At 34.7% G+C, this 27,883-nt stretch overlaps 1 protein-coding gene across 3 annotated transcripts; it reads left to right on the top strand.

The window, feature by feature from the left end:
- Positions 1 to 3,206: 3,206 nt before the first annotated feature.
- On the top strand, positions 3,207 to 26,492 carry Axed (BTB/POZ domain-containing protein axundead). 3 transcript variants are annotated; one of them, XM_076392106.1, is made up of 6 exons: positions 3,207 to 3,436; positions 19,369 to 19,610; positions 20,129 to 20,301; positions 21,294 to 21,550; positions 21,911 to 22,305; positions 23,470 to 26,492. In XM_076392106.1, the coding sequence occupies exons 2-6, from the start codon at positions 19,524 to 19,526 to the stop codon at positions 23,689 to 23,691; spliced, it is 1,134 nt and encodes a 377-aa protein (XP_076248221.1). In that variant the 5' UTR covers positions 3,207 to 3,436; positions 19,369 to 19,523; the 3' UTR covers positions 23,692 to 26,492. The 3 variants fall into 3 exon arrangements, with proteins under 3 accessions (XP_076248221.1, XP_076248219.1, XP_076248220.1); XM_076392104.1 differs by lacking the exon at positions 3,207 to 3,436 and adding an exon at positions 9,996 to 10,283; XM_076392105.1 differs by lacking the exon at positions 3,207 to 3,436 and adding an exon at positions 17,444 to 18,055.
- The last annotated feature ends 1,391 nt before the right edge of the window (positions 26,493 to 27,883 follow it).

Raw genomic sequence — 27,883 nt, 5'->3', positions numbered from 1 at the left:
AGAGTAGCATTTTGAAAATTTTAATTAATGATGATTTATCAGAGACGGTTGATGTGACAATGCAGTATTATTCTTGCCATTGTAGGATGTTAATATTTTGTTTTCTGATTGTTCGATTATTCAAATGTGTTGTTGACGTAATGCAAATTGCGTTACATAAAAGAAAACACGGGCGAAAACAAAATATGTAGACATTAAAAATGGTATGACAAATGTTTACAATAGTGGAATCTCAATGGCTGGTCATACTGGATGATGTGCTCCTAACGAAGGTACAATGACCTCCTTATCGTCAAATATAAATCCACTCATGTTGCAAAACAGCACGATTTTTTATTGCCTGATCGTGTTGCAAAATATTAGGATGTATAATCACAGGATCGCGTTGCAAAACATTAGAATCTGCGATCACAAACTTATGACGAAGGGTCAGGAAAACTTTTCAGAAATTGAAGATTATTTTTATTTAGAATTCCATCACGACACCTACAGCTGTTTCTAAAATTTTTCAAATAAATTTGATTATGACTTTTATGATTATAGATAAGATGTCGAATAGATCCCCTTAATGCGTTGCAAATTTGCTTTCAACATTTACCGATACATTGTATTTTGATTTTAATCTTATCATCAATCAAAAATACTATATACCTTGTGTAATTCGTGAAACGTACAATTTTTCGATTTTGTTTATATCGCTGTATTAAAATTAAGGGCTTCAAGGTCTCCCTACATTTTAATGACCTATTTCTGTCTTCCACTTCGGGTGGTGCCATCGACCCTGGACAACTTCTAAACCTGGGGTCTTGTAACTTGACCTAATTTCGCTAGGACGTACGTCTACGTGGCCTTGAATCGATAGTTTCTAGGTAGGGTTTTACATCTTCACGAGACGTTTCGAACATTGCTCATATTATCCAAATACAGCTGAAGACAAGGAAACAGGAAATTGTGCACATCCTATGTACTCCTATTTGCTACTATTATTCAATTACCGATAGCTACATGTATAAATTCTTCAACATAGATTCTTTTCTTCTTCAATTTCATTTCCTGCTCATTTTGAGACTCAAATGGATTTGATTACGTGTTTTCAATAAGATTTCCAAATATTCTAATTTGGCTATCACGCATGTCGAAATAAGAACACGTGCCTTATACGCACGTGTCCTTCAACGTGTCACTATGGTGACACCCAAGCTGGGGGTTGCTGTGAAATGGAGGGTTACTTTGGTCGCTGCTCGGTAGGTGATCCTATTACCCTTGCTATCAAGGACGTATCATAGTTTACTTTCTTAGTATATAGGCCAATAGAAAACACTCTACAGTAATTATTCTGACATAAGATTATCAACGTAAGAATTTATGATAGCCATAATTGAAATTTAACATAGAGTACTTGTCCATATTTCTCTGCCTTCGGATTAAAATCATTTTCAAAGAAAGAATTTCTATTAAAAGTATAATACTTTTATGTTTAATCTTGCATGTCAATAAATAAACTTAAATAAAAAAATTATTCCTTAGTTTATGTATAAAAATTCCTTTTTTATGGACAGGTAAACTATTGAATTGTATCTACCACGTATTTTCACATTAAGACTTCATCAATTTTTTTCTCAGAAATCTATCTGCCCTCTCTCCTCTTCTGTAGTTTCAAGTAGCGTCCCTTTATCAATTATTAGCTTCGTTGCCGCTGAAAAAAGATTCGAAGGGAGGACAAAAATCGAAAGAAACTTGTCTTTCTCCACCGTTTACTGTATCAGTGCAACAACTTCCTTGCGATGACTTTCATAATTCGTTGCACCTAGAAACAAGTTAGGAGGGTCCTTTTTGTTGTCAAATGTGTTGATCGAACGCTCGCAGCAGCACGAGGTGGACGTTGGCGTTCCCTTTCACGATAAACCTTCCACGCTCTATGATAGAAGGTGCGTTGACTCGTGGTCGCAAGAGTGCATTTGCGCGACCAATGCCAGGCAGCTGAAGAAATCGATTCAACGCAAATTTCTCTCCCATTTGCGTCTGAACAATCGATCTCTAGCAACGAGCCAAACTAATCTAATCGTCGTTTAGTCAATGGAATTCGATGTGCTAGTATGGTGCCAGCGAACTCGCCTCCCCTACTGTTTGAAGAATATTAGGCAGGTCAGTCAGACCTGTCGTTGGAAATTCTATTTTCCTGCTTGGTCCTCACCCTCTTCGTGAAGCGAATGGCATTTAACTGGGTCATTGACACGTCAAAAAAGGAACAGAGAATTTTTTTAGCACTTCACTCTACCAATCACCTTGACGTCTCCTGGCAACTTTAAGCTACTCCAAAAGTCAGTTTGTACTATCGTGTATCATGTACTAACATGTAGATGTTAAACAGATAATTAAAACATTATCTCATGTGGCTGTGAATATAATTTACAGCTCAGAATTGAAATACAACATTATAAATACATTCAATAACTCCATTGACTAATAAATCATGAGTCATAGATATTTTGGTTGCACAATGAATACCTAAGTCAGACGTTATTTCTAAATAAAGTCACTCCTAAGATCATTCAGTATTTCTATTTTAAATCAATATTCTATGAAATACATATTGCTTTAAATTGTAAATTAAAAGAATCACCTTACGCCTTGCACACAAAGGATACAATTGCAGTTACTTCTAATTCACAGGTAACCAAATTAAGAAAAAATCGCATGAAAATAAATTTTCTACTTAGCAGAATGAAAGGTATCTTGCGATATCTACTATTCTATCGAGTCTCTAGTGCATCAGTACAACGTTTAACCAGAATCTAGAATCTAGACGAAGACTCTCAAGCTGACATTATCCTCCCCCTTTTCGAAAAACAGGTTCACCTTGTGATTCCCCTGCTCCAAGATTAGCAGAAAGAAGAACGTGAAATTGTTTAACAGACTATAGCAAAAGGGTCGAAGAGATGCCCGGCGTCTGCGCGTCGCGACGCGTGCTATGTATAGCCAATGATACGGTCTGGTGTTCGAGGCATCGGTTCCTCCGTGCGAATTACATGTTCATTGTAGGCCTGGTCATCGGCCAAGGCGCACGGTGGCATGTTTGCACCTCGAAGGGCGCAATCGCACGAGAGAAACGTATTATCCAGTGAACCACCAAGTTCTAGTTCAATGTTCCTCGTTCCAAGAAACTGTCCCTCGGGTCGCGTGCGCGGAAAGTGTTGCAATTTGATTAGATGTTAATCGAATCAAGCCTAGGGACAATTGTCAGCGTCGATAATGTATTCAAGCTCTTCGTTTAAAAACAGTGACACGTAGAGCACGTAGATAGCGCGAAATTTTAGGACGAGATTCCTGGGAACGGTTCGAGGTGCAGGCGTTTAGTCTGATAGGAGCATTCCTTCGGCTGCAGTTCACATCGATAAAGCCGGGTGCATATCGCAGTTGCTGTTTGTACAGAAAGGTAATTAGCGATTAAGTATGTTCTGTGTTCGCAATATCCCTCTGTACTTTAACCCTTGGCTGATGTTGTGGTAGTTAGAATATTTGTGGTAATTGAATTTTTAGTACCTGTACGAAAATATTAATGAATTACTTACAAAGATCAGTGACCTGAAACGTTGTGATGTTTCTGTAATATAATATTATTACTCATTTTTTGTAATGGAATCACGATGATCCTACCGTGTTATGTTGTGATGCGTGATAAAAACACTATATCTATTGAGTGGTGATCGCTGAATAACTACAACTACCCTCCATGGAGGTGCGCAGATTGTTAGACTTAATGGAATATTTTCATATATTTATTAGAATTTGGAGGAATGTTAGGATAAAGTAATTGAAAAAAATACCTATATTGTATGAGCTAGTTAATTCTGCTACAGTAGCTATTGACTGATAGTTCTCTGTACTACAGGCCGATTTACTCGTTGAATGCATTTGTTGCATGCACAAGTGCAAGAGATTATTGATATATTTCAAGGAAATCACTTTTATATACCCTTTCGAAACGTACAGATAACAATTTTGATAAGACTGCAAGAATTTCAAAGTATTTCATCGCAATAGGTTCTCAAAAGCTACAATAAAATTAATGATGGAGACTGAAGACGAAATATTGTATGATAAATGAATTTTATACATTTTTTAATGAATACTTTTAACATATGATGAATCATTCAAATAACATGAAAATCTTCAAATGGAGGTACAAGATCTCTTAGTGAAAACATGGTCTCACGAATAATGCGACCGCCAGGAAAATATTTTTAGCCTTCTTTGCTTTACAAAGTAGTGTTACTTAAAAGAGAAGAAATTTAAAGATTTAAGACACGTACAGCTTGTAATTCTCACAAATCTGGAAAGAATTAACTCAGGATATAATGAAGATGACATTTGAAGCTCTAAATTAAATTAATTTTTTTGTCCTTGGTTCTATTTTGAACTGCGCGTTACTATCAAATAGGTTCGTCAGCGGAATAAAATGAATACGAAATAACTTTTTTATTAAATTGTGTTATGAGAAACACACGATTTAGAAACTTAAAAGAAACTTACTTTACTAAAGTACCTACTTTATTAGAAACAATTATTCTAAAACTAACTTCTCAAGTTAGGAATTTGGAAACATAATAGTTTTATAAAATTAGCGCATATTTTAGAATTTCTATTACTGATTTCAAGTGAAATGAATAAGACTGAATACTAAACTTGGTTGAAAAAAATCTAGGTCGATCATAAATTTCCCACATGAAACACCGACTGCAAGACTAAAAGGAGCCGGTTGCGAGAATAAACATTTGATTTCCGCGCCATTATCTTCGCGCTGGGTCTACCAGTCGCGGAAGCACTAATTATTGTTTAATCATCGATAATTATTCTACTGGGTATTTTAATCTCGTCCACAGTTTTGTCTCCTCGAATCGACGTCACATTTCGAGATTACGATACTAAATCATTGCTTTCTTAGGTTTACTCTCTGTACTTTGAATGTTTGGTTGTTAAACAAGTTCTTTCTTAGGCGCTTCGTTGTTGGTCACGCCATACAAAAGTCCACTGGATAGGGGAAAATTGTTATGTAGAATAATCTTTAATTATAATCCACAATTCTTAGTAATACCTCCTTTTAATTTTATTTAATATCTATATACACTTTAGTAGGCAAATTTTTTTGAATAAAATTGATTACAATATATAATTAATATTATAGACAGACCATTATAGTTGAAACTTTAAACAAAATTATAATGCTTCTATATAATTCATAAAAATATAAGTTTATATTATTCTTTGTAACTACATATTGAATGTATGTATATAAAGTCATTTGCAATTCGTAATTATTATTTATAGTTTTATTTCTTTACTAATACTATGATTTTACTAAGAATTTCGGAGGAAGGATTTGGAAATAATATTGCGAAATTGTAATATTCGTGGTGTGTAGAAAACACGAGATATCGAGTGAGAATACCTGGAATAGTGGAGGTAATCGATACTTGTTTTCAAATACAGAGGAAATCTGAATGTTTGAGAATTACACTTTTATGTTTAAAATTCCATTCACAGAACTTTATTATAAAAAAGATCTTTTTAAGCTATAAATTCACTTTGTGCTTTATTTACTTCATTTTATGACATTTTAATAACTTTCTCATTTTTAGATCCTATCAGTTAGTAGAATTATCTGAAAACTAAGAAACATTTTTATGGTAGATATCAGTAAATTTTCAAATGCAGTAATTGATAATTTAAGAATAAAAAACTGAATTTCCAATGTAATCTTGTGAATTATCTAAATATATTCCCCTAAGATAGTAACGAGATTACACGGCGTAATTTTTGTGGATTCCCGTCTGATCATCGAACGTCTATACTACTTAAAATAATGAACGTTTCCAATTCACACGACTTCATCACAAAAAAAATTATACTAAAAATCTGTATTGAACAAAAATATGACAACAAATTTCTTTTCTTATGTACACACAAACAAACCTAATTTAGTTTATTTAAAAAGTAATTTTTTATCCATTGTCTCAAACGACGAGCACACATATCAGTGACCCTTATTATCAATAATGAAATAGTCTGCTTTTTTCGGGGACAAATAAAAAAAAAATACAGTAAAAGCGATAAAATCGTTACTGTTCAATAGCAACCGTGGAACATGGATTTTGCGCACCGGAGTCCACACCCTCCTTTTTCCTCTGACTGAGGGCGAGGGACTGGCAGAGAATGTAGATCTCTGCGGCAGACTGTAGACCAAGCAGAGAGTATTGATTATACGATGGTAGCAACGGCGAACTTTAAAGGGGTTGCTGTAGAGATTAGAAATGACAATTGAATTTTTGCAAAACACTGTTTTGCATAGAAATCATTTTCGTTGCAAGTTGCTTCAAGTTATTATATTATATGACAGATACTTGTTATTTAAAACAATAAAAGCTTCGCCTACAACTTTTCCCCTTATAACATTGCCAATTTCCAGTTCACTGAAGACAGATCTCACGCTCATAATCAATCACGTGTAAAATAATAAAATTAAATTAACATTCTCGTTACATTCGAATTCCATTGATTGAGGAACGACGACTGTTCGCGATCCACGCTTTCCTCGAAGCTAAACAATTTCCATTACCGCCTGGTTGTATGCAATTCGACAGGTGTAGAGGGAATAATGAAACGATCGTGTTGCTCGACAGTTACGCGGTTTTCAAGTATCGGCGTGAAATTACCGATGGTCGCAAAAACGTGAAACGTCGAGCGCTTCACCTGGAAGAGCTTTGAGTAAGTCGAGACACGCATTTACAAATAGGGAGTATTTTCCCACTGCATCACGCACGATCTTCTCCATAGCTCGGATTACGAAAATGTTAGTCGACGAGTCAGTCAACTTTCGTGTAAACTATAATGCGATTATATGTTTAAATATAATATATTATAGTGCATTTATAGTTTGTGGATCTAGAAAATAGTTAAAAATAAAGAGCAAGTACTTATGTATTTCTTTGTACTTCCTGAGTGGAATAAAACTATTCTAAGGCCTTTAAGTTTCATTTCAAATATAAGAAAATTATGACTGTTATTGATCTTAAAATATAAATAATTTTACTGCACAAGTAATCCAAAAGTCTAGTTTTTCGCAAGATATTCTAATGGTAAAAAAATTCATCTTCCTCCCCTAATCCCATAAACTCAAAGTATATTACACGTATCTATTCGTCTGCTTGATTGAATTTCAATTTTCCACTTAAACCTTCTTCCTCCTCACAAGTACATAAACAGCCTGTTACGAAACACAACAACCCCAGAAACTTCATTCGAACACGACATAAAAGTTTTATTCCCTTCTTTCAGAGATTTTTCACAAAATCAGTTATGTAAGAATTTGTTATAATCAAACGATATTTTTATGATTAAAACGTAAATGAAAAGCTATGATTTCAGAAAAAAGTCTTGGCAAAAACTATCTTCCCAATTTCTAGTCATACCTCCGTCGCGGAAGTTATCTATTCGACGTAAGAAGCTCTTCGTATTGGCGAAATAGGATATTTTAAACGAATTGCATATTAGTATCAAGGTCGTTTGAAATGTCTAGCTATCGTCGGTACGGTTGTGTAATCTTACTCCTTGCCATCTTGCTCGAAACACGGTTTTATTCGATATCGAGCAAGGATAACCCCGATGCGTGGCCGTCATAGTTCGTGCTTAATGTGACGGTTTGATTAGTCAGTTCGTTGCCACGTAATATTTTCTGTAATATTGTAATATTGTAACATGTTGCAGTTATATACACGTTTCCTTCGTCACATTTACCAGCAACACAACGCGAACCACTGTGCACTTACACAGTTAAAATTTGATAGTAACTCAAACTCGACAGATATCGCGTTTACTCACTTCGAAACAATGACAGTTATTCAGAACTGTTATTAATTGGATAAAGTTACAAAATTTTATCTTCAATGTAAGTCGGCGATATCGGATGGCCTAATTTTGAAATGGTTGCTCTTTCGAATTCTATCGACTCGATAGTGTTACGTTGGTTGGGCAATTTGAAGAATTGAACGATGTACAGATAAATTTTAAACTGTCCTAAACGGGTAGGAACTTATCGAGATATGAATCGTTTTCTACATTTATATAATTCAAAAGTAAAAACTAATGTCGAATATAAAAATTTAAAAATCGATTGAAAATTGACAAGAAAAAAATCAAAAATTTTATTAACGTATTATCTAAACTTTGCTCGTAAGAATTCTGATTTTTGTGCACTGTATTTTTGATCTTTTAAGAACAGAAAATAATTGTATCATATTCAAAGGAAGGAAACGAGTAAACTCTAAATTTCAAGTCGTCTAATTGTAAGTAAATGCTATATCAAAAGTGCTATATAAGAATTTATATAGAAGGTTTTAATATGCTGAGAACATGAAAGACACATCGGAAAATATCTAGGTAATGGGAGTACTCAAACGTTAGAAGTATTGTTAATTGCAGCTGTCGCCTAACATTCTGTAAATATTTGAACATCAATATTTATTGCTTTTTGATGGCAGGGTGTGCCATTTGTGACCTCGCCGAACTAGAACAGTATTGCACTTTTATAATTCATGTTCCACTAACTTCTTATCACGAAATGAATTATATTTTCACAACAAATATATAGATAATATACATGTATTCCATTATTGACGTAATTTTAATCAAACCCCAGGAAAAAACCTACATCTATTTATACATATTCAATCACAAAAAACCTGTACCTATTTACATATTACATATCTATACCCAAAAACCTTCAACCCTTACACCCCAAAAGCTAATAATTCTCTTTCCATGGTATGTTTACTCAATTTTTTCTCATCCACACATATTCCTGCTGTCTCTTAGCTAACAATAAGTAATACAATATTTTCCAAGATTCTCGATATGCATCAGCGTGTATCATATTTTAATCACGAGCGTGTACTCGTCTGTGTTTGAACGATTGAAGGAACAAAAAAGAAATCGATCGGTAAATGAGGTTTATTCGATTCTCGCGCTCATCCAACCAGTCGATACGCAAGGGCGCTCACAAGAACATACGCACACGAACTCCTAGGCTAGTTCATATGCCACAGTGTTGCGTGTGTGCATGTACAAAAGCCCAATCACGTGATTCCTTGTGACAAGATGCTGGCGGTCGCTTTTGAAACCACAAAAGCGCATCGACTTACTGCTAGTCGGTTCATTCTTCAAGCGTCTTTCGAGCGACACGTGTTTTGGCACCAATTGCGTGACAAGCATCGGTTTCGTTCGTGAAAATCGTCTCCCTGTTAGTAACAACTGTTCGTGTTATCCGTTATTCTTTTTCGGAGTGAACGAGGAATTAGTGGATCGTCAATTTTCAAATCTGCTTCGCTGTTACCGCCACGATCCTTCAGCTGCGAAACGAAGGTGTCAGTGTTGATCTAGAAGAGGGTACTCTAACACTTTTGAATATTCTGTGATGGTACTATTGTGAATTACTGATGCAAATTATTGTTCTGATTCTTGAATTTTAATTAATGACAAGGTTTGTGTATTTCGATCTGAAAATGTGTTATTGAGTATTGTGTTGATTTCTCCCGAAGAAATTGTGGTATGATTAGTAAGCATTCATTAATCACTTGAACAATTTTTCAGAGATATAAACTTCAAAATTATAGCACCTACTGAAATATAGCAAAATCTCTATCTTTTAGAATAGAATAGGTACAAATAATAAATGAATTATTTTTAGCTTTACCAGATTATCTCTAACATAAAATTCAATCTCTAAAATTTGAAAAACAAAAGATTTTAAAAATTCCAAGAGCAAAAGGCACAGAGTCAAACTTATGACTGGTCACAAATTTTCTGTATAAAGCATTATCAATACATACGTTGACTTTGTTAAATGGAAAGGGAGACGCTCTTAATATCGACAATAAAAGATAAAGTGTGCATTTTGTTTACAGCTGAAGGGTTGATCAAACGTGTTATTCACCAAAAGGTTTCGATGTGTCGAGGCTAACTTACGATTAGTCGTGTATTGGGTATGAAATTTAAATACCAGCTGCGAATTAACGATATCTGAACTGTTTTCGTGTCGCGTGACTTCATGACATCGGAACTGTTCGACTGTTTCGCGTGCGGAGTGTTGTGGGTTGCGAGCGAATGGATCGTCTCCCTCGTCTTCGCGTTCTATACGAATCGCAAGGGCAGGACCGATGGTGATTTGGTAAACATGCGATTGCTCACTCGTGGAAATAAACGATTGAAGGAAGAGCCTGGAGCGCGAGGTGAGAGGGAAAATTTTGGAAATCAAATGTTTTCAGGAAGCTTCGCAATCAGCTGATTTCTTTGCTTCGCTACTCCATCTAAATAACACTACACATATAACATTTTTTGTAATTTCATAAGTCTATCTTGTTGATCATTTGCATATTTTAAATTAATGCTATATAACTAACCATAGCAAGAATTTTGTGAAAAATTTGTAAACACTTGTTCAAGTAATTAAGAGTTGAAAAAATGATTGGTGAGCAATTTTTCAGATCAATGAAGAGTAAATCTTTTTCATATTTGTTTCATTTTACCACTGATAAGCAATTAACTCCAGAAAAAAATTGTACATATTCACACGTCGCTAACTATTCTGCCCAATTATAATCGCCACTTTTTCAAGAATCATAATTATTCTGTACACTCAATGAACAAATATTTCTCATTCTAACGAACAAAAAGACGTTGTTTCATTCAAGACTGAAATACAACTTGGTTCATCCGATTCGAAGAATATCGAGGACCTTGAAAAAAAGACACGGTCGCTTCAAGGTTCCCTTGATACATTGCAATTCTGTTAACAACTAATTTTCGCACATTTTGCCATTGTAAGCTGGCAGTCGGAACACGTGTCGCGCCAATTCAATTCGCACATTTTTCTTTGTTGCATTCGATGCATAGTATCCATCGCCTCCTGAATGTGGCAGTCGATATTTTTATCGAAATATGCCAGTTACATTGCACTCGTGATACCTTGTCGATGCTAACAATTCGTGGGTGAAGAGTGTGCAGTCTAGCAAAAAATTGCATTTTATTCATACATGTTTAAAAGTATGATAACTGAATTCTTCTGATTTTAAACGATTCAAATTATAGTGTATTTCTATAATATAGTATATTCTGAGGTATGATAAATAATTTTGTAGGTACACATGTACATTCTGTAAAATGTCGAATATCGATAGCCACGTGCGCTGCAGATTTTATCCTTCAAAGACATAGGCCTGTGCCATTAACACTTTCTTTCTACCATCTTCTTTCTTTCACGACTTTCGTCTGGTCATCGTCACTGCTCAATTCATTGTAAACTGCGAAAACGAGAAGCAGCCCCAACCCTCATAAATTACACCCCTATTGTATGCTGCGATGGTCGAAGAATGAAGCTTAAAAAAGAAAGATGAAAAGTCGTAGTCATAACACAGACCTTTTATGTAGTAAGTCACACAACTTTCACAATTATATGAAACATCAATTAAAAATTAAGATTGTTTGAAAGTTAATAAATTAATTATTGTTTAAAAGTTAGTGAATCTAAAGTTTATTTATCCGACGTAGCGTAAATAAAATTTTGGCAACTGAATCGATAATATATCTTGCAGTAGTATAACAATAATCATAATACTATTAATAATGAGTGCATCATTATTTCTATATATACGTATATAAATATGGGTACTATTTTTGAATCTGCAGGGTTACCGAAATTTCAGACTCTAATAATAGCATTGGGCCTATTTTGCAACATATTACTTGAACCCGAAACAACAAATCACAAAAAAGCACCTTTTTTACAATAATTGTCCATGAAAGAAGACACTTACGGACTTCCTGTTTTTTATATCAACAAAAAAACGGAAAAGGAGAGAACGTGACAGGTTCTATAGAGGAGAGTCTGCTTCTTAAAGAAAAGCAATTGTGCATACGAGATGTTCATTACAGTTTCAAGGCTTCGCTCGTTGAACGCTCTCATACGCTCTTATTTCGATTCGCCGTTTTTTCGTCATCCTTTTCTTCGTTTCTTGCGTTATAGTTTTCGCTTTCAGCAGCGCTCTGTCATTGCGTTAGGCTTTTACAATCGAATCTACTAGAGCATAACAAATTGGCGTAAACAAAAAGGAGATTCCAAAAGCTACCAGACGTATCGAAATTATACACGATGTTTAATATTTCCGCGTGGTTCCACTTTTTCCCTCATCAGACACACTAAAACGTCTGGAACTAATGAATAGCCTGCAACTTTTATTACTCTATTTGTATCTCTTGTCGAAAGGTTTCCTGCACGTTTATGTTCTTTAAATCAGGCTTGGGCAAAGTTTGAAAAGAAAAATAGGAAATAACATTTTGGAGTAATGAGCTATTGCAATTTCAATTTACTATTTTTATTCTAGAAATGTAGGGAAAGTAGCTTGACTTTTTGTTTATGTTATCAATGCTACTCCTGCGACTAGAAAATTGTTAGACAAGTTACACGTACATGGATTAATTAGTTATATAGGCACAAAAGGAGAGATGTATGCGGGCAAAGTAAATTTAATTGAAGCTCTTCGATTGCTCTCGATTTGATTAATTCAGTGTGGGTTAGCAAATTGGAGATGGTTTCATTCTCAAATGCAGAGTTCCCGCATGAAATTTGATTGGAAACACAGGGTCGTCACAGATTGCAATCACGTTTAAAAAATATTAAATCATGATTCGAACATGGAATATTCATAGCTTTTAGTATGTTTTTATCGTTGGTAGGTTCAATTTATGTACCTCAATTCCTGACATGGACGAACTTGAAAACGATATCGGAGAATTCTTATTACACCGCAACGCAACGTTGCATAATATAAATGGCCATTACTCGAACTATTTGTTACAATCGACGTTCGTTCTTGCAAATCTCCGACGCTCATCTTATCGATACACCACAAGTATGCGTAACTGTTCGATTGAAATATTTTTTATTTCGAATTACGCAACTCATTATTTATATGCAAACAAGGTTTTTATAGTAGAGAAATACTATCTTCATACAAATTAAAGTTTTTAGTGTTACATAAAAAAAAGTTTAAGTACCTCTCAATTAGGAGTACAAAAGTAGCTATTTTGCAATTAGTGACAATATCAAAATTTAAGAAATAAAATAATATTATCTAGTATAAATTTAAATAAAAGAAAGTAACAAATTGATAATATAACATGTAATATATAATCTTTATTTAAAATATTTTAGTAGGGAAAGTTCAACACATTTTATTTGGGTCCTTAAAATGATTTGCATAATTCGTTAAAGCATAGTAACATAGCACTTTTTTGTAAACAGAAATTCTGTAAAAAGCACTCGACGAGTGTGAGTATCGTAGGAACGCAGAACACGTTTGTCGAACTAGAAGTTACTTTGGCTGCAAATCAACTACGAACGCAAAAAATACTCGAATCGTACCAATCAGCCTTCCATAAATATTACGAGAAACAGCTGCTTTCGCCCCGGGGCTGAATGGTCATTGACAGAACAAGATATGGACGAGTAAACAGATCTCCTAGACCTGAAGCGAACAGAGAAAAAGGTCTATATACACAGTTACCTTCGTCGGCAGAGCTCTCCATTCATCACTTCACATTGACAATGTGTGAAGAAACGAATAAGAACCTTCGAACTCAAATTCCAAACAGGGGCTTAGATTTCCAAATTGCATGGAATAGAATAATTTTTGTTTTAGATTTTCCACGGAAATTTTCTCAACGAGGAAACTATTACTTATTTGAAAATTTGTAAATTTGGAGACTTAAAAATCTGGAAATTTGAAAACTTGAAAATGTAAAATTTGAACTCTTGAAAATTAAAAAATTTGAACACTTGAAAATTTAAAAATTTGAAAATTTTGAAACTTAAAAATTTGAAAATTTTGAAACTTAAAAATTTGAACACTTGAAAATTTAAAAATTTGAAAATTTTGAAACTTAAAAATTCGAAGATTTGAAAATCATATATATTTATAATATAAACAAACAAAGAATGCAGATCTAACGTGCCACGTGACAGTTAAAGTTACGTCTTAAAGTATGAGTTACTAAGAGATCCATAAACCTCATAAAAATGACACTTGCGGTAATTGTATTCTTCAGATGATTGTCAGGTACTTCTTTCTTACAAGAATAATTCACTCGATTTTATACACACCAACGTTGTCCTTTTCTTCGACCATTTAATTATTCTATTCACTTTTTACGATTTTTCTTTGATCTTGTTCGGCGTGCAACCTTTCGCAACGACCATTTTTATTATACAAATTCATGCACCACTTTTTACTACGATCAGCCGCGCTTGACAGGATCGCGAGATAGACAGTAACGAGAGGACAATATATTGTACGCACTGTCATGGGCTCCGAGGCCACCTTCATTGCGTATACACCCACGAAGAAAAATGTTGAAATATTTCTTAGGAGAAATGTAAGTTTACGAGTGTTTCTTTTTACCAATTGATTTAAGAAATAATAACACATTTCTTTCTTCTATTACCGAATTCTAATAAGAATGACAGAAATGAATAGATAACTCTTTTCTCTAGAATTCGAGAATTATTCATATTAAACACTTTTTAAAAGGATTTCGGTGACAGCTGAATTTCTATTTAAAAAAATGATAAATTTCATAATGATATTCCTCAAACATTCATCTACTAATTTTGTGATAAATATGTAACAGCTTTCATAGCTTTTTTGTCACCTTTTTTTACTCCGATTACAATGATTCGAAATAGATACTATCGCATAATGTATGCTCGCATAGTGTTACAGATAATTACACTGTCGGCGTGTCAACATCAATAAATGTGGGAATCGATCGTTATATATGTAGAAAGCGATATGATCGGTCTATAAAAATGACTCATGCTTTAAGAAGAATAAGTAACACACACTGGCATTCATACTATACGCTGAACGCACACAGACCATGTGTATCAGGCAAATATGCTTATGCGGAACATCAAATAATTTGAAACTAAATTATTAGTCTCGGCGGTGTAGCTGTCTCGTTGCTTATGAATCACGTTTTCGCTAAAATTAGACCTACCAGAGGCAAGCAATCGGGGTATGGTGATTGCCACAGGAGTCAAATAATTTTAGCAAAAATTTCCCTTGTCCCAAAAATATCGTTCACAAGGGGGAATTTTGACCTTGGAGATCTGAATATCAACGAACCCTGAAGCTGCCCTTGCTAGTTTTAATCCGAGGATGTTTATGTTCGAAAGAATCTTACAAGTGCATAACAAATTCTTTCAACATGAGAGTGTAATTTTCATTTACCCTATGTCATCTTACAGCATCTGTTCGTTGAGATTTTCTGTGACTTTTAGTCTATCATATAAGTGATTACTTTTATCAGTGATTGCTTTTATCGATATCTATATAATATACTATATCTAAGTATCATGTAATACAGACAGAAATAGATACACCTTAATCCACCATGGATAAGTGCAAAGATTTTTAAATCTCTGCTATCTATATTAAAGGAAAACTTATTAATCTAAACGGCAGTCATAATTAATTCCAGTTAATTTTAATCGTCCTTTATCAATTCAAATTAAGAAGTGAGAGAATTCGCAGAAGTGTGTCTTATGAGAAGTCATTACTATGGAATGCATTTGGCATTATGTCAGAGGTTATCGATACACTCAGGTATCGAAAACTGCTTCAAGTAGCAATTTGCTTGCACTCTGATAAAATACACAGGTCCGTATGAATTCCAGATATCAAATAGTACACACCTGACGCGTGACACCTTGTTTGAGTTCGTATACAGCTTTACGGGTATTATACAACATTGAACTTTCTATTAATTGATTTATTATGGTATCTTATCTATATCCTTTATTACACATACCATATCCCAAGAAATAAAAAAGATCTAAAAAATAAAAGATTATCTTGAATTTGACAATAGTTAACAAGAATCGTTAAACGATTTTAATATTGTTTAGAATGAATAAGTGTCAATAAATTATCATTTCCAAGAATTGTATAAATAAATTCATTTTACGCATTTCAGCCAAAGTGGTGTTTGTTCGTCACAAGTAAGAATGAAGGAAATACTAAACATTAAGCAAGCCATACTAACAAGTTAATCATTTGTGTTTTCACATTCCCATTGTTGAGAGTACTACTAAGTAGTAAATTAATTCCCTTCTCTTCAAAATTTAGCTATTATTCTTACAAAAATATGAACGCGTTCGAAACAAAGAGATTACTTTGAATTGAATTAAAAGACCGCGCGCGAGAGCTTGTTTAACTTAATTATTCGCGTACTGTTGGGTGTCCTGTTAACGTCAATACCACCGTGGTGCAGAATTTTATTAAATCAATTGACCTCGTACATGGGCACTTTGTAAATGATGATATGACATAGTATGAGGTTAAATAATTGTATAATTGAAGCAATTTTATGTTTATGGAACAGTATTCTCTGATGCCTAACGAGCATTGCTCATTTTTTTACACTAAGTTCTTTGCATTTCTTTCAATTTACAGGCAGGTTATTCTTTTACCAGTGTTATAAAAATTTACGTTCGTAAAACTTGCATAATTACGGAACACGATCTATATTTCTACAATTACATCTTAGAGAGTGAATCTATATATATAAAATAATACAGAAAAATATTATGCAAAAATAACTGACAATAAGCTTCATCTTTATTTTTAGTTTAGTACTCAAAACAGAGACAATACAAAAATGTGAAAGTAATAAATTGTCTGACTAGAGGTCTGAAAATTAAAGAGTACTTCTCTCGATCGAATTCAAACGATTGCGAAAAAATACATTGATGAACATTCACTTATATATTTGAGGTCTGAAGATTGATTTTTTCAACTGAGAAAGAAAAACCAATAAAATCTTGTATACCAATTAAAAATTTCAAAACCCAAAGGACACAAAATAACTACCAAAGTCTCGTTTAAATTCACATTTGGTTCAATTAAGCACCTGTCAACCGACCTGCCAGTCTCTGTTAAACCGCATTCTAAAGACGCGCTCATGCATTCTTCCATGCGCAGACACAAAACAAACGACTTCCTTCTCTGATTGTCTCACTCCGAACTGTCCCAGGAACAATTCGAGTTATCGATAAGGTCCTCCGAGTCTCTTAGACCTCAGACATTCCAGGGTCCCTTGTCCCGGGACTTTTATCCGTTGTTTATAAATAATGCTGGTCGCAGTCGATAAAACGCAAGCGCATAGGTTTACTTTAAAACGAATCCCACGGAGCCTGACTCACTCATTGCAGTCGCTCGTAGCCCCATCGAGCTGTCAGTCGAGCGAGGCGGCTCGCTCTGAAAGGGTTGCTGCGTTCTGTTTGCGTCGATTCTGAGATTGATCATATCGTCGAGCAGAATATTGAAAAATGTTTGGTTGAGAACAGTGATGCGATAAAATGAACCTTAGAGCCAAGGACTCTGTTAGGGAATTATTCTTCCATTTTTTTCTGTTGCGATGTCGGTACAGCATATTTGTGAAAGATCAAATGTAGAAAAGTGATACAAGGCGATAACTCGAAATAGAATTAATTTCTCTAGAGAAATTTTGTATTCTATTCTTTGACAGCGTATCTTTGTCGCACAATAGTAACAATTAGAATAATGGAGGAAAAGATGAATTGAATTCATTTTTTATGAGACACTGATAGATAAACTGGAGATTTGTGGCTGTTTGTTTCTTTGGTGCAAATTGAGTGCAAAAGATATTGGACAATGTTGAAACTGAAAATATTTTAAGTGAAGAGAAATTTGAACCTAATTTAGCGCTTGGATATATTGTTAGTAATGCTTATCGTGAAATGATTCAACCGTTAATAAACATTTGTGTTAAAAATAATAAATTAAAGAGAACATATGCATGAAAGAAGTACTGAATGCAAGTGCTTTATGAATTTTGTTTCCTATATATTTGACGATCAATTTTTTGGAAATAGACAAGGCTGTGACGAGCATTGTCAGAATGACAGTTGCATACAACGATGGTAAGACATGCAAACATATTTTTAAACATTTAATTTAAATTGTTAATTATTTGTAATACACACACTTATAGTGTTTTTACTATTTCATTCAGGAATTTCGTTTGAAATGTTGATGTACAAATAACATATTTAGAAATGCAGTTTTGAGACAAAAATGTATTGGATGTATAGTCGTCAAAAATTACTCCTAATATCTCTTTCCTTTATTCGAATTAATTCTTTTTATTCTTTATTCGATTCGGTTGAGAGGTTGTAAAGAGTATGAGTGTTTGTTATGAGAAACTGGTTCTTCTATGTCATTTCCGGACATTTAGATACGCAAATCAAATAGGATAAAAATACCCATATAGGAAGACACCATTAATTTATGCATACATTTGCTACTGCGTTTCCATGAAAACATCAAAGTACTCTCTTCTTGCTCCAAAATATTCCAAGCACAAAAATGATTCCGCATAATACATCAAGGATAATATGCAAACAAGATTTATAGTGGCCTTCACCTTCACATGCTACTACCTTTTTACGTGAAATAGCCTCGTGTCCCATAAATACTTACATGTAATCTGTCGTTAGTTCCATTATTAACATGATTTTTTTTTAAATATCTACGAAATTCGATACGATCAACGACAGATAATACGAACATTCGTTACAGCATTTTTCATTGTAACTATTGTTGCCTGAATGAAAGGAAATCAATAAGTAATCAAGCGTAGGATGCTATCTGCGACAAACATTGCCAAACCCTTGTATGGTTTAGATACCGCAATACTTCTGGTGTTTGTACAGCGAAACACCATCGAGCTCCCCGATAAAAGTGTGTATAAATAAAAGATACTAATCCATTCAGGCCTGTCTTTCACCGCGAAGTGATAATTTGAAAAAGTGATTCATAGAAGATACAATAAAAGCACGCAGTTGCCTTTTCTCCGATAGATAATCAATTTCTCATGTATTTCCCAAAATCTGAGAACAATTTAAAGGATCCTATTTCTTACACGGCTACTTGGCTACTTTATTAATGCTTTCAAATGCTACATCTGACACGAGCTTAGCAAAATTGTACATATGAGCCATTCACAGGTCAAAGTGATTAACTCCACTTTTTGAATGTTCAAAAATTGTAGTGTCAAAGCACTACTTTGTACTCAATTTATTAAGTATGTTAATTTATACTGGCTTTTTATATTTAAAATAAGTATAAATATTTTTGTTTTGTGTGTAATTGATTTAACAAATGAGCGGCTCATATCTACCTCATTCTGCAGAACACTTACAATAGTGTCAAGTTCCATTCATATTTGTTACAGGCGACAGCTCACGATGCGCTCGCGCCGAGTCTGACAAACCGCGGCAGAAGATTCGGGAGGGTGTGCGAAACCGAATTTATTCTAGATCACTAATCCCCACCATAGTAAGACACCCTTCCAAGAAACTCACAATATTCAAAAAACCACCAGGAGACATGTCTCAAGTAGCTCTCATCACATCCGAGGAAACCTCTCTACAACAACCCGCTGAATCGTCTGCTAGCAATATGGTGGTGTTCGAGGTAGGAGAAGCAACGAAAACAAATAAAGAAAAGCTGAGTACAATAATACCCCGAATCACGTTTCCCCAGCTTACGTTATTCATACTCATACTCTTCGCATTTGAATAATGTTATTGAGATGTATCATGCAGTCTCGCATATATTTATATTCTCTGTCAAGTTTCAAAAAAGTGCAACATAATTCACGTTACATTAGAGCAAAACTTCGGGAGATTACTGTAACTAAATAAAAATAATTGCAAACGACTGTGGAAATGTATCAGCAATCATTTAAAATTGAAATTGTAATATTGTTTCTATTTGATAAAGAGTTTCAACTTGTAAATGAAATCCTGTATGTCAAGAAATGCCCAGTGGGAAAGCTTTTAATAGAAAACTGCACAGCTTTCTGTGGCTCGACTGATTCTGTCATGAAATTTCAGTGGGCATCGCTTCTCTTTCCCTATGATATCTGTGTCGATCTGCGAAGTTCTGAGACATAAATGAGAAAACGTTTCTTTAACTGTGGATAAATATAGGCCGGTCTACCTGGTGACACATGGAGATACTGCGTAGAAAGGGAACGACTTGCCGAGAGGTCGGAGTGGTTCCGTGCGATGCTGGTTGGTCCACTTGCACCTGCACCGAGCAATCCTCCGCCTCTGCTTAAACTGCAACACGTGGATAAGCGTGCTTTCGATTATTTGCTCAGGTAAATCGCTATTTACCAATTTTCATCGACGCCACGCAATCACGTGTTCCTCGAAACGCAGATGATTAATGTATCCTTAGTTCTATTTATTGATCTCATCGCAGATTATTTTCTTTAATTTATAACACTGCCTTTCAGAATACAGTGATTTAGTATTTCAATTGTGATTCATTTCTAGTTTTAGAAACACTTCTACTTTTCCATTATTATTAAATTATGGAAAAAAGAAATCACAGCCGTTTAGGAGGATTATAGTGCCAGTCTGTCTAAAGTTCGTAACAGTCACAGAAGAAAGGGGGAGACGAAGGTCACCCATAGGAATCGAAACTAACATCGCAAAACCTCAGTAACCATACCTCATTGTTGAAGCAAGGTATCGAGGAGGGTTAGTGATAAAAGAAGTAACACAAGTTTATGGTACAGTGAGGTTCAAAAGCTATAGACCAAAACAATGTAAACAGTATGCACATCATTTTCAAAGAATAAAACATTTCCATTTTTCCGTACTTCGATTTTGTTAACAGAATTTACTATTTCACTCTTGCGTTCAATAAAATTAATCTCTTGACAAGCATACCTCGAAGGACAATATCTGAGTCGTTTAAACGAATTAAGAAAATTAACGTCATGACGACGACTCTTTGCACGTTCACAATAATGGGAACGATCGCATACCTATGGATTATTTGTCTAATTACGTTCCCATTGCTAATTTCTTGCAAACGAAGAGTAGCCAAACCAAAACAGCCTAATAGAAAATGCTGTCGATGCAAAGTACCAATGGATTCCTATTAAAAATTCTCGAGCCTGAGCTAGTAGGTATAAGTTTCGACACAAAGTGATTGCTGTCTTTCCTGTGCTAGACTGCGATCCCCTCGAACGAATTTCTATTGGAGAAAGGAAATGTCTATCAAAAATGTGTGGTTACGATATGACGCGTTAGGCGACTGTCTCTTCTCGCGTCAACTTGAAGAGTATTGCTTTTTGTGCAGATACCTTCTCGACGAGCCGATAAACTTTCAATCTGTGTCGACGGCTCGAGCCACCCTCGATGCAGCCCATCAGTACCTCTGCCCAGAACTGGCTCGCCTAGCTGTTGATTACCTCGAAAAGAATCTCGATTCGAGTACAGTACTTGAGATCTACCAAGGCCTCAGCCTCTACGCGATTCACGCAACCTCTGGCATCTCTAGATCGTCTAACCTGCCTACAGCACCACCAGCTCCTGGGGACGACGCTGGTGAAATAGGTACTACAATATTCGTTATAAGCTCGGAGCTATATTTGTCATAAATACTTTAAAATCACTTGAACAAGAGAATTCCATTTGAATGCACTGTTATATTTTTCATAAGGAACTCTATTAGAGACGTGTTTTTTCTTATAAACTCGTCAGCGAAGAAAATAATATACTATATATTTCTTGATTTGTATACAATTTCCCATTTTATTCCACGATTGATATGGTATCAAATTTGATATATGAAGAATTATAAAAATTTCGACACTTGTTCAATAGGCCAAAGCCTGATTTAGTTCCACCCATTTGATCATAAATATATAACATTGTAAATTGATACGAATCGCTAAAAATTTGTTTAAATCTCAGCTACAGTTTGTACGCGACTACTCCTCGCTTGTCTGGACGTGATAGACTCCGATCCAGAGGCCGTTTTCGCTCAGGAGCGTTTCGAGGAGCTGAGCGACGTGGAGGTCGAGAAATTAGCGTCTCGCGACACCCTAAGGTTGATCAGCGAGTCGGTTCTGTTCTACGCCCTGGACAGGTGGGCTGCATCTGACTGCAGAAGACGAGGGGTCGAACCATCGGCTGCGAACAAAAGAAACGCATTGTCCCACGACGTTTGGTACAGTGTTAGGTACCCTCTTATGACGGACAGAGAATTCATCGAGGGTCCTATGGCTAGCGGTATCCTTTCCAGCGAGGAGTCCGCTTTCATCGTTGCCAGAATACTCGGACATACTCAGAATGAAGAGGATGATGAGGTATTCTATACTTGTTTCATACGAAAGCAGTGAAATCATTGTTAACAGATCTGATTATGAAAAAAGGTCCTCTCTTGGGTCTACTTTCTATAGGAATTTAAAGACTATTTTCATCCATCGAAATTTAATTTTTTTTATCTTTACGAGGTAGAAAAAGACAGTAGATTTGTTATATGTCCTTGTAATAGATAGCTAATCGTTAATACATACTTGAAATGTTCGAAACAATTATTAAAATTATTGGAATTATTGAAATTAGGTGAGACATTGACATAAAATATCGACAACTTGAGGTCCACGTAATTTTCAAGGTTTATTGCTAAAATTAACTGAAAATATGACCTATTTAATTAGAAAATTGCCCACAGTTTTCTTGAAACTATAGCGTTTTGTATTGTAATAGCTGTCATCTTTAAACTTTGTATTTTTATTACAAGTAATTATTGTTTAAAATATATATATGCAGGCTTAAATATATCTTTATATAAATCGATACTAGGAATAATTTTTCTTTTAAAATATGCTAACACCTTTCTTATCAAGGGTTAGCGCTTATCTCATTGCTGAAAACGGTGTCCATGATCATTATCAGGCACTGCTCTTTTTATCTGTCCCTTAGTTTACTGATTTAACACTATGACCAAATACCATTTTGACCAAATCCATTTATCGAATTATTTCAGTCTTCAACTGTCTTTTGTGAGACATACTTCTTTCGCATGAGCAGTATTTTACTTATATACATATAGCGAACCAAAGATTGTAACTCACTAATTCTAACGATATCTCAATGAAAATGCTTGCTCTCATAAAATACTAAATCGATTATCCGCGAAGTGCATAATGATAATAAGGACACACACGCTCAACAACGCCACAAAAAACGACGAAACTAGCATTCTATCAAGCAGACATAGACAAACGGTATTAACAGCAATTCCTTGTGGCAAAAACCTGTGCTTTGTGGTAATTATTTTGTAAAAATTTGTTAAGATTCGTCAAATCTTAAATTTCATTGGCAACATTTTAATATGCATAGAAAGAAGTATACTATCACAATAAACAATAGAAATAAATTATTTTTTCCACATTTTCTAAGTTATGCATTCTTTCAATTACAAACTGTTTGATACAAAAAGATTTACTCTTAAACTTTTTCCATAGCTTCGAACTGCCATAATTAACCCGCTATCCAGGCTCTCAAGCACGCCAAGGATCGGCGTGAGGACTTACGAGGAGCAAAACTGCAGGATGGCGAAACCTGGGAAGAAGGAGCGACAGGACAATCGAAAGAACAGAAGAAAGGAGTGTGCGAATCATGGGCAGAGAACTTGCGCCAGAATCGGTAATTGTCTCGTGCGAGTTCTCGCCTGCGTCTTCGATTGAACGACCCTGAAGAGGGACCACGAAGAAGAGGGAAATGCAGGACAATGACGGATCCTTGAATCTCCCATTGAAAGCCGATTCCTTTTTTTTTTATCATTCTCTAATGATCCTTGTGACCTTTTTCTGTTGCGAAGTTATGTATGATAACGCGTGGTTAAGTGATAGACATACGTGTTTTACGTCGAGTCGATATTAACGTTTTTAAGTTAATCGCTAGTACATCGTTCAGAGCTTGTCTCGCAAGGTTCCTTGCGTTTTCGTGTCGTTCCTTTTTTTATTCGCATCGATCGACACGCTGTGACGAGAAAGCTGCAAAAGGCTGAGTCGTTCGAGTGTACATTTTGTAATGCCTTTTACAGACACGACGTTCCTCCTTACGATATGTTTCTTAGGGGAAAAAGAAGGCTTTTACATTGTTGAAAAATCCGCGCGGAATTTCGAGCTACTATTTTGACATTAGTTTTTCTATAGAGAGTATTTTATTATTTACCGAGTTTGTTACAGATTTATTTATTGCGAAGAACAGTGTACTTTGTCCTTAAAATAGTGGAACGAGCTTTGTACTTTGTTTGGAATAGTATCATTGCTGTTGATTCTCTCAATGTTACTTCAATATTTAGCGACGAAGCCAAAGAGAAAATTTATCGAGAACTTTTCAACATAATGAAAGCAGTATTTTTTCACAAACTTTTTTAAACTAATCGATGTTTCAAGACTTCAAGAATTCGAAATTCATAGAATATCATAAGAAGAGAATAATAAAAAGTTACTTGATTTGAAATTTTAATGAACTTTGTGTTCTTTAGGCTTTATTTATCTTCTTATGTGTCAAAACTATTCAAATAGTTTCTAACTGTATATTTTTTTTGAGGAATATTTAGAACATTGATAATTCTATATAATAAGGGAAAACAGAAAATTCCATATAGGTTGAAATGCTATTTTTACATTAATATCAATGATTCATTTTAAAGGTAACAAGAAGGCATTCTACCTATATAGAATTTTTCATTTTTGTTTGCCACTACCATGAGACCTGTTATATTTATATTAACTGCGGTATATTCGTTCCGTTCGTTGTGTTCACAATTACTGTTCAGAGTATTTAGCATTTAAATTATGAGTTACTGTATGGAACCATGGCTGGGCTGTGTGAACGTGCAACGATCAATAATGTAAACTTAAAAATTTAAAAATGGAAAAATATTCTTCTTCAAAACCCCATATACAAGCATAAACTGTCACAAAACTAGTTCTATTTTATCTGACATTAAGCATATTTCATCATTGTGAATTCAGAAATGACTTAGCTATTCAGACGTTCACGCGAACCATTAGGTTGTTATGATTTAAAAGACAAATTATAAATGGATCATCCATTAACAATTTCACACAGATTCGAAGGGAACATTTGATTTGAAATTACAACGTAAAACATATTTAATTCAATGAAATCTGTGAACTTGATTTTAAGAGTAAGAATGGTGAGAGTGAAAAAAAAATTAATTTACGAAGATGACTTAATTTTCCTATCTTTTTTACTTCCATCATTCTTATTCTTAAAGAATCAGTAATTTCTTCTACTATTAAAGATGTTAAGGAGAATTTCTTATACTAAAGTTATTTACCACAAGGAAAAAAAATGAAACAGCGAAATTTAATTATTTTTTCTAGCATTATCGTTTGAATAAAATCATAATACATATGACAATATAGTATGAGTAACGCTTTGAATAATTACTAGATTTTGTTCCGACTTCTACAGTGAGTGGTAGTAGATAATATATTTTCTACGTCTCAGTTTTTCTACTTCTAATAGAAACAAACTTATACTGTATTTTTTATAATTAAGAAGTATGTATCCTGTTTAATTAATTGCACTTAACACGTTTGTTTCAGAAGTTGAAATACTTTATTTTATTCACTTTTGGAAAAATAATGAAATGATTCAGATATACTTCACTAAATGAGTTTACTACCGATGTTTCTCGAATAATGAATTATATTCTGTGTACAAACTCAAATCCTAGCAATTTTATTAGTAAGAAACACACGTGAAACATAGTTTTAAGAATATGAAAATTATCTAATCAGGCAGTGATCCGAGATGACGATTACGATTATACTAATCCCAGAAAAAATAGTTGAATTTTGCTGTTAGATTTTATCCTCGCATATTTGATAATTTGAGGAATACAATTAATGCAAGAATTTAAATCAACTATGGTGCATATTGTTAACATCGAATATTAATCAGAAAATCTATTACGTGTTGTCGGTAAAGCGAACACAAGAATTGTTACCATTACGTCATAATTCTTCTCGTGTTGATTACATTCGCACGAATTATCAGAGTCTCTATTCGAACAAGCGTAGGCGTGTTCTGTCGTTACCATTATATGTTAGTCATTAATCTCGTGTTACTATTTGATCGGTTAAATTTTATTCGTTGCGACGTTGTTTTCGAATTACCTTAAGATCGAATGTTAACTCTAGTAAGTATTCTCGAGTCTATTATGTGTTAATGATTATTTATATATACGCTCGATTATCGTGATTTACGATTAACTGTCGAAATTGCCTATGGGAGATCGAGCGAAAGCGATAAATTCGTTTGGTGCAGCTTCTTTATCCTAGACGCGTGAATGGAATAGGAATATGTATCGTGTACTTGTTCATTCATTTCATGCATTTTATATTACACATAAGTGTGAGAACTGGAAATTAGTGAAAAATGAAACTAAAGCTTGAAAATGTAATGAAAAATCGTAATGCTAATAAAATGAGCATAAACAACTTCAGTATTTGTTCATACTTCTTCAATAATCCTCTAATTTAACAAACTATATTTTTTTAAATATATAGAATTGACGAAAAAGATGTTTTAGCAAAAAAAATACTTTCTAAATTTTTAATTTTATATCGATTATTTTTTCGCAACTCAAATTCAAATTGCGATTTGCTCAAATATCAGTGGACCACTTGAGTGATCAAATCAGACAATAACAACAACTACTACTACACTACTATTACTACTACTACAAAACTACGGACGAGCATAGTGACAAAGTAGTAAGAATGACTTCCCATTCAAGGATGGCAAGCCATTAATAGTTTCCCATTCTTGCAAGGACTCTTCGTCTTCTTTCTTCGAGCGGTCCACCCAGCTGAAACTTAAGTCTAAGTGTTCGAGATTCCTCGCCGCATCCAGAACAAACCAAAGCTCTCAAATTTGTGTATAGCATGATAACACGACCATCAATTGCTTGAGAATCCAGGACTCCCAGGTTTCTGTTCGTGCACGTGCGCAGAATCTCGATCACAACGTTCGAGATATCCTTCCGACCGCGGCTCAGCGACCCTAGTGCAGTGTCGCTGAATTTGAAGAGCTAACAGCGAAACTGAGACAATGGCATGCTCCATCGCGCCAGCTTCACCTCGACTCATCAAATGGATTAACCCCAGAGGCAAGTCACCACGCGAGAACGTGCCTACCCGATTAAAGAGACTGTGGCGACCTGTCCCAGGCCCTACCTACTTATATCTAACACTCACACCAGAAAGTATGTTACCTGCCTGCCTGTCCCTATATTTCAAAAAATGGCAAAAACACAAGCACACCAACACACCATGCTCCACGGTTCTCACTCATGATACTCGGGTGCAAGGGCCTACGCTAGGAAGAACGTCCCGGGACGCCTCCGTCACCCGAGTTTCATACACAAGCATACTCTAAGGTACGTACCATTTTTCTGAAATCGATTGGCAAAGACTAGTGACCATTGCGTGTGAGCGTAAAAATACAAAAATGAAAAAAGTTCGTCTTAATATTACATGATTGATAGCACATGTTTTCTGTGTATTACGTTTGTACATACTCTAGAAAGTATTTGCTTTATCATTATAAATAGCAGGGGAGTATGTACATGTATAGACTACTTGTGAAAAAAACGACGCAATTCCACAGCCTAACCACACACACAAGTGGAAAGTACGTCGTGCACGATACACTAACCAGTGCCAGTCGCTGAATATTGATATTAGAATCTTATCACTAGGTCATCGTGCCTCATCGCGTTTCACTGATCCAAGTAGCACATGGGCACGTGAATGAGTAAAAGGCAATGAGTACGGGATTGGTACCTGAAAATCCTGAGCTAAAAAGAATGAGTAATAAAAATATTAAGATTCT

Source organism: Calliopsis andreniformis, chromosome 2 (assembly GCF_051401765.1).
Source record: "Calliopsis andreniformis isolate RMS-2024a chromosome 2, iyCalAndr_principal, whole genome shotgun sequence".
Classification (NCBI taxonomy): domain Eukaryota; kingdom Metazoa; phylum Arthropoda; class Insecta; order Hymenoptera; family Andrenidae; genus Calliopsis; species Calliopsis andreniformis.
This window is presented reverse-complemented; position numbering and strand designations above follow the sequence as displayed.

Bases quoted from the DNA above. Each gene is read 5' to 3' on its own strand.
- Axed (XM_076392104.1), top strand. From the start codon at position 10,103: ATGACATCGGAACTGTTCGACTGTTTCGCGTGCGGAGTGTTGTGGGTT. The intron at 19,611-20,128 runs GTAGGAGAAGCA...GGATAAATATAG, and splicing joins GCAATATGGTGGTGTTCGAG to GCCGGTCTACCTGGTGACAC. The intron at 20,302-21,293 runs GTAAATCGCTAT...CTTTTTGTGCAG, and splicing joins GCTTTCGATTATTTGCTCAG to ATACCTTCTCGACGAGCCGA.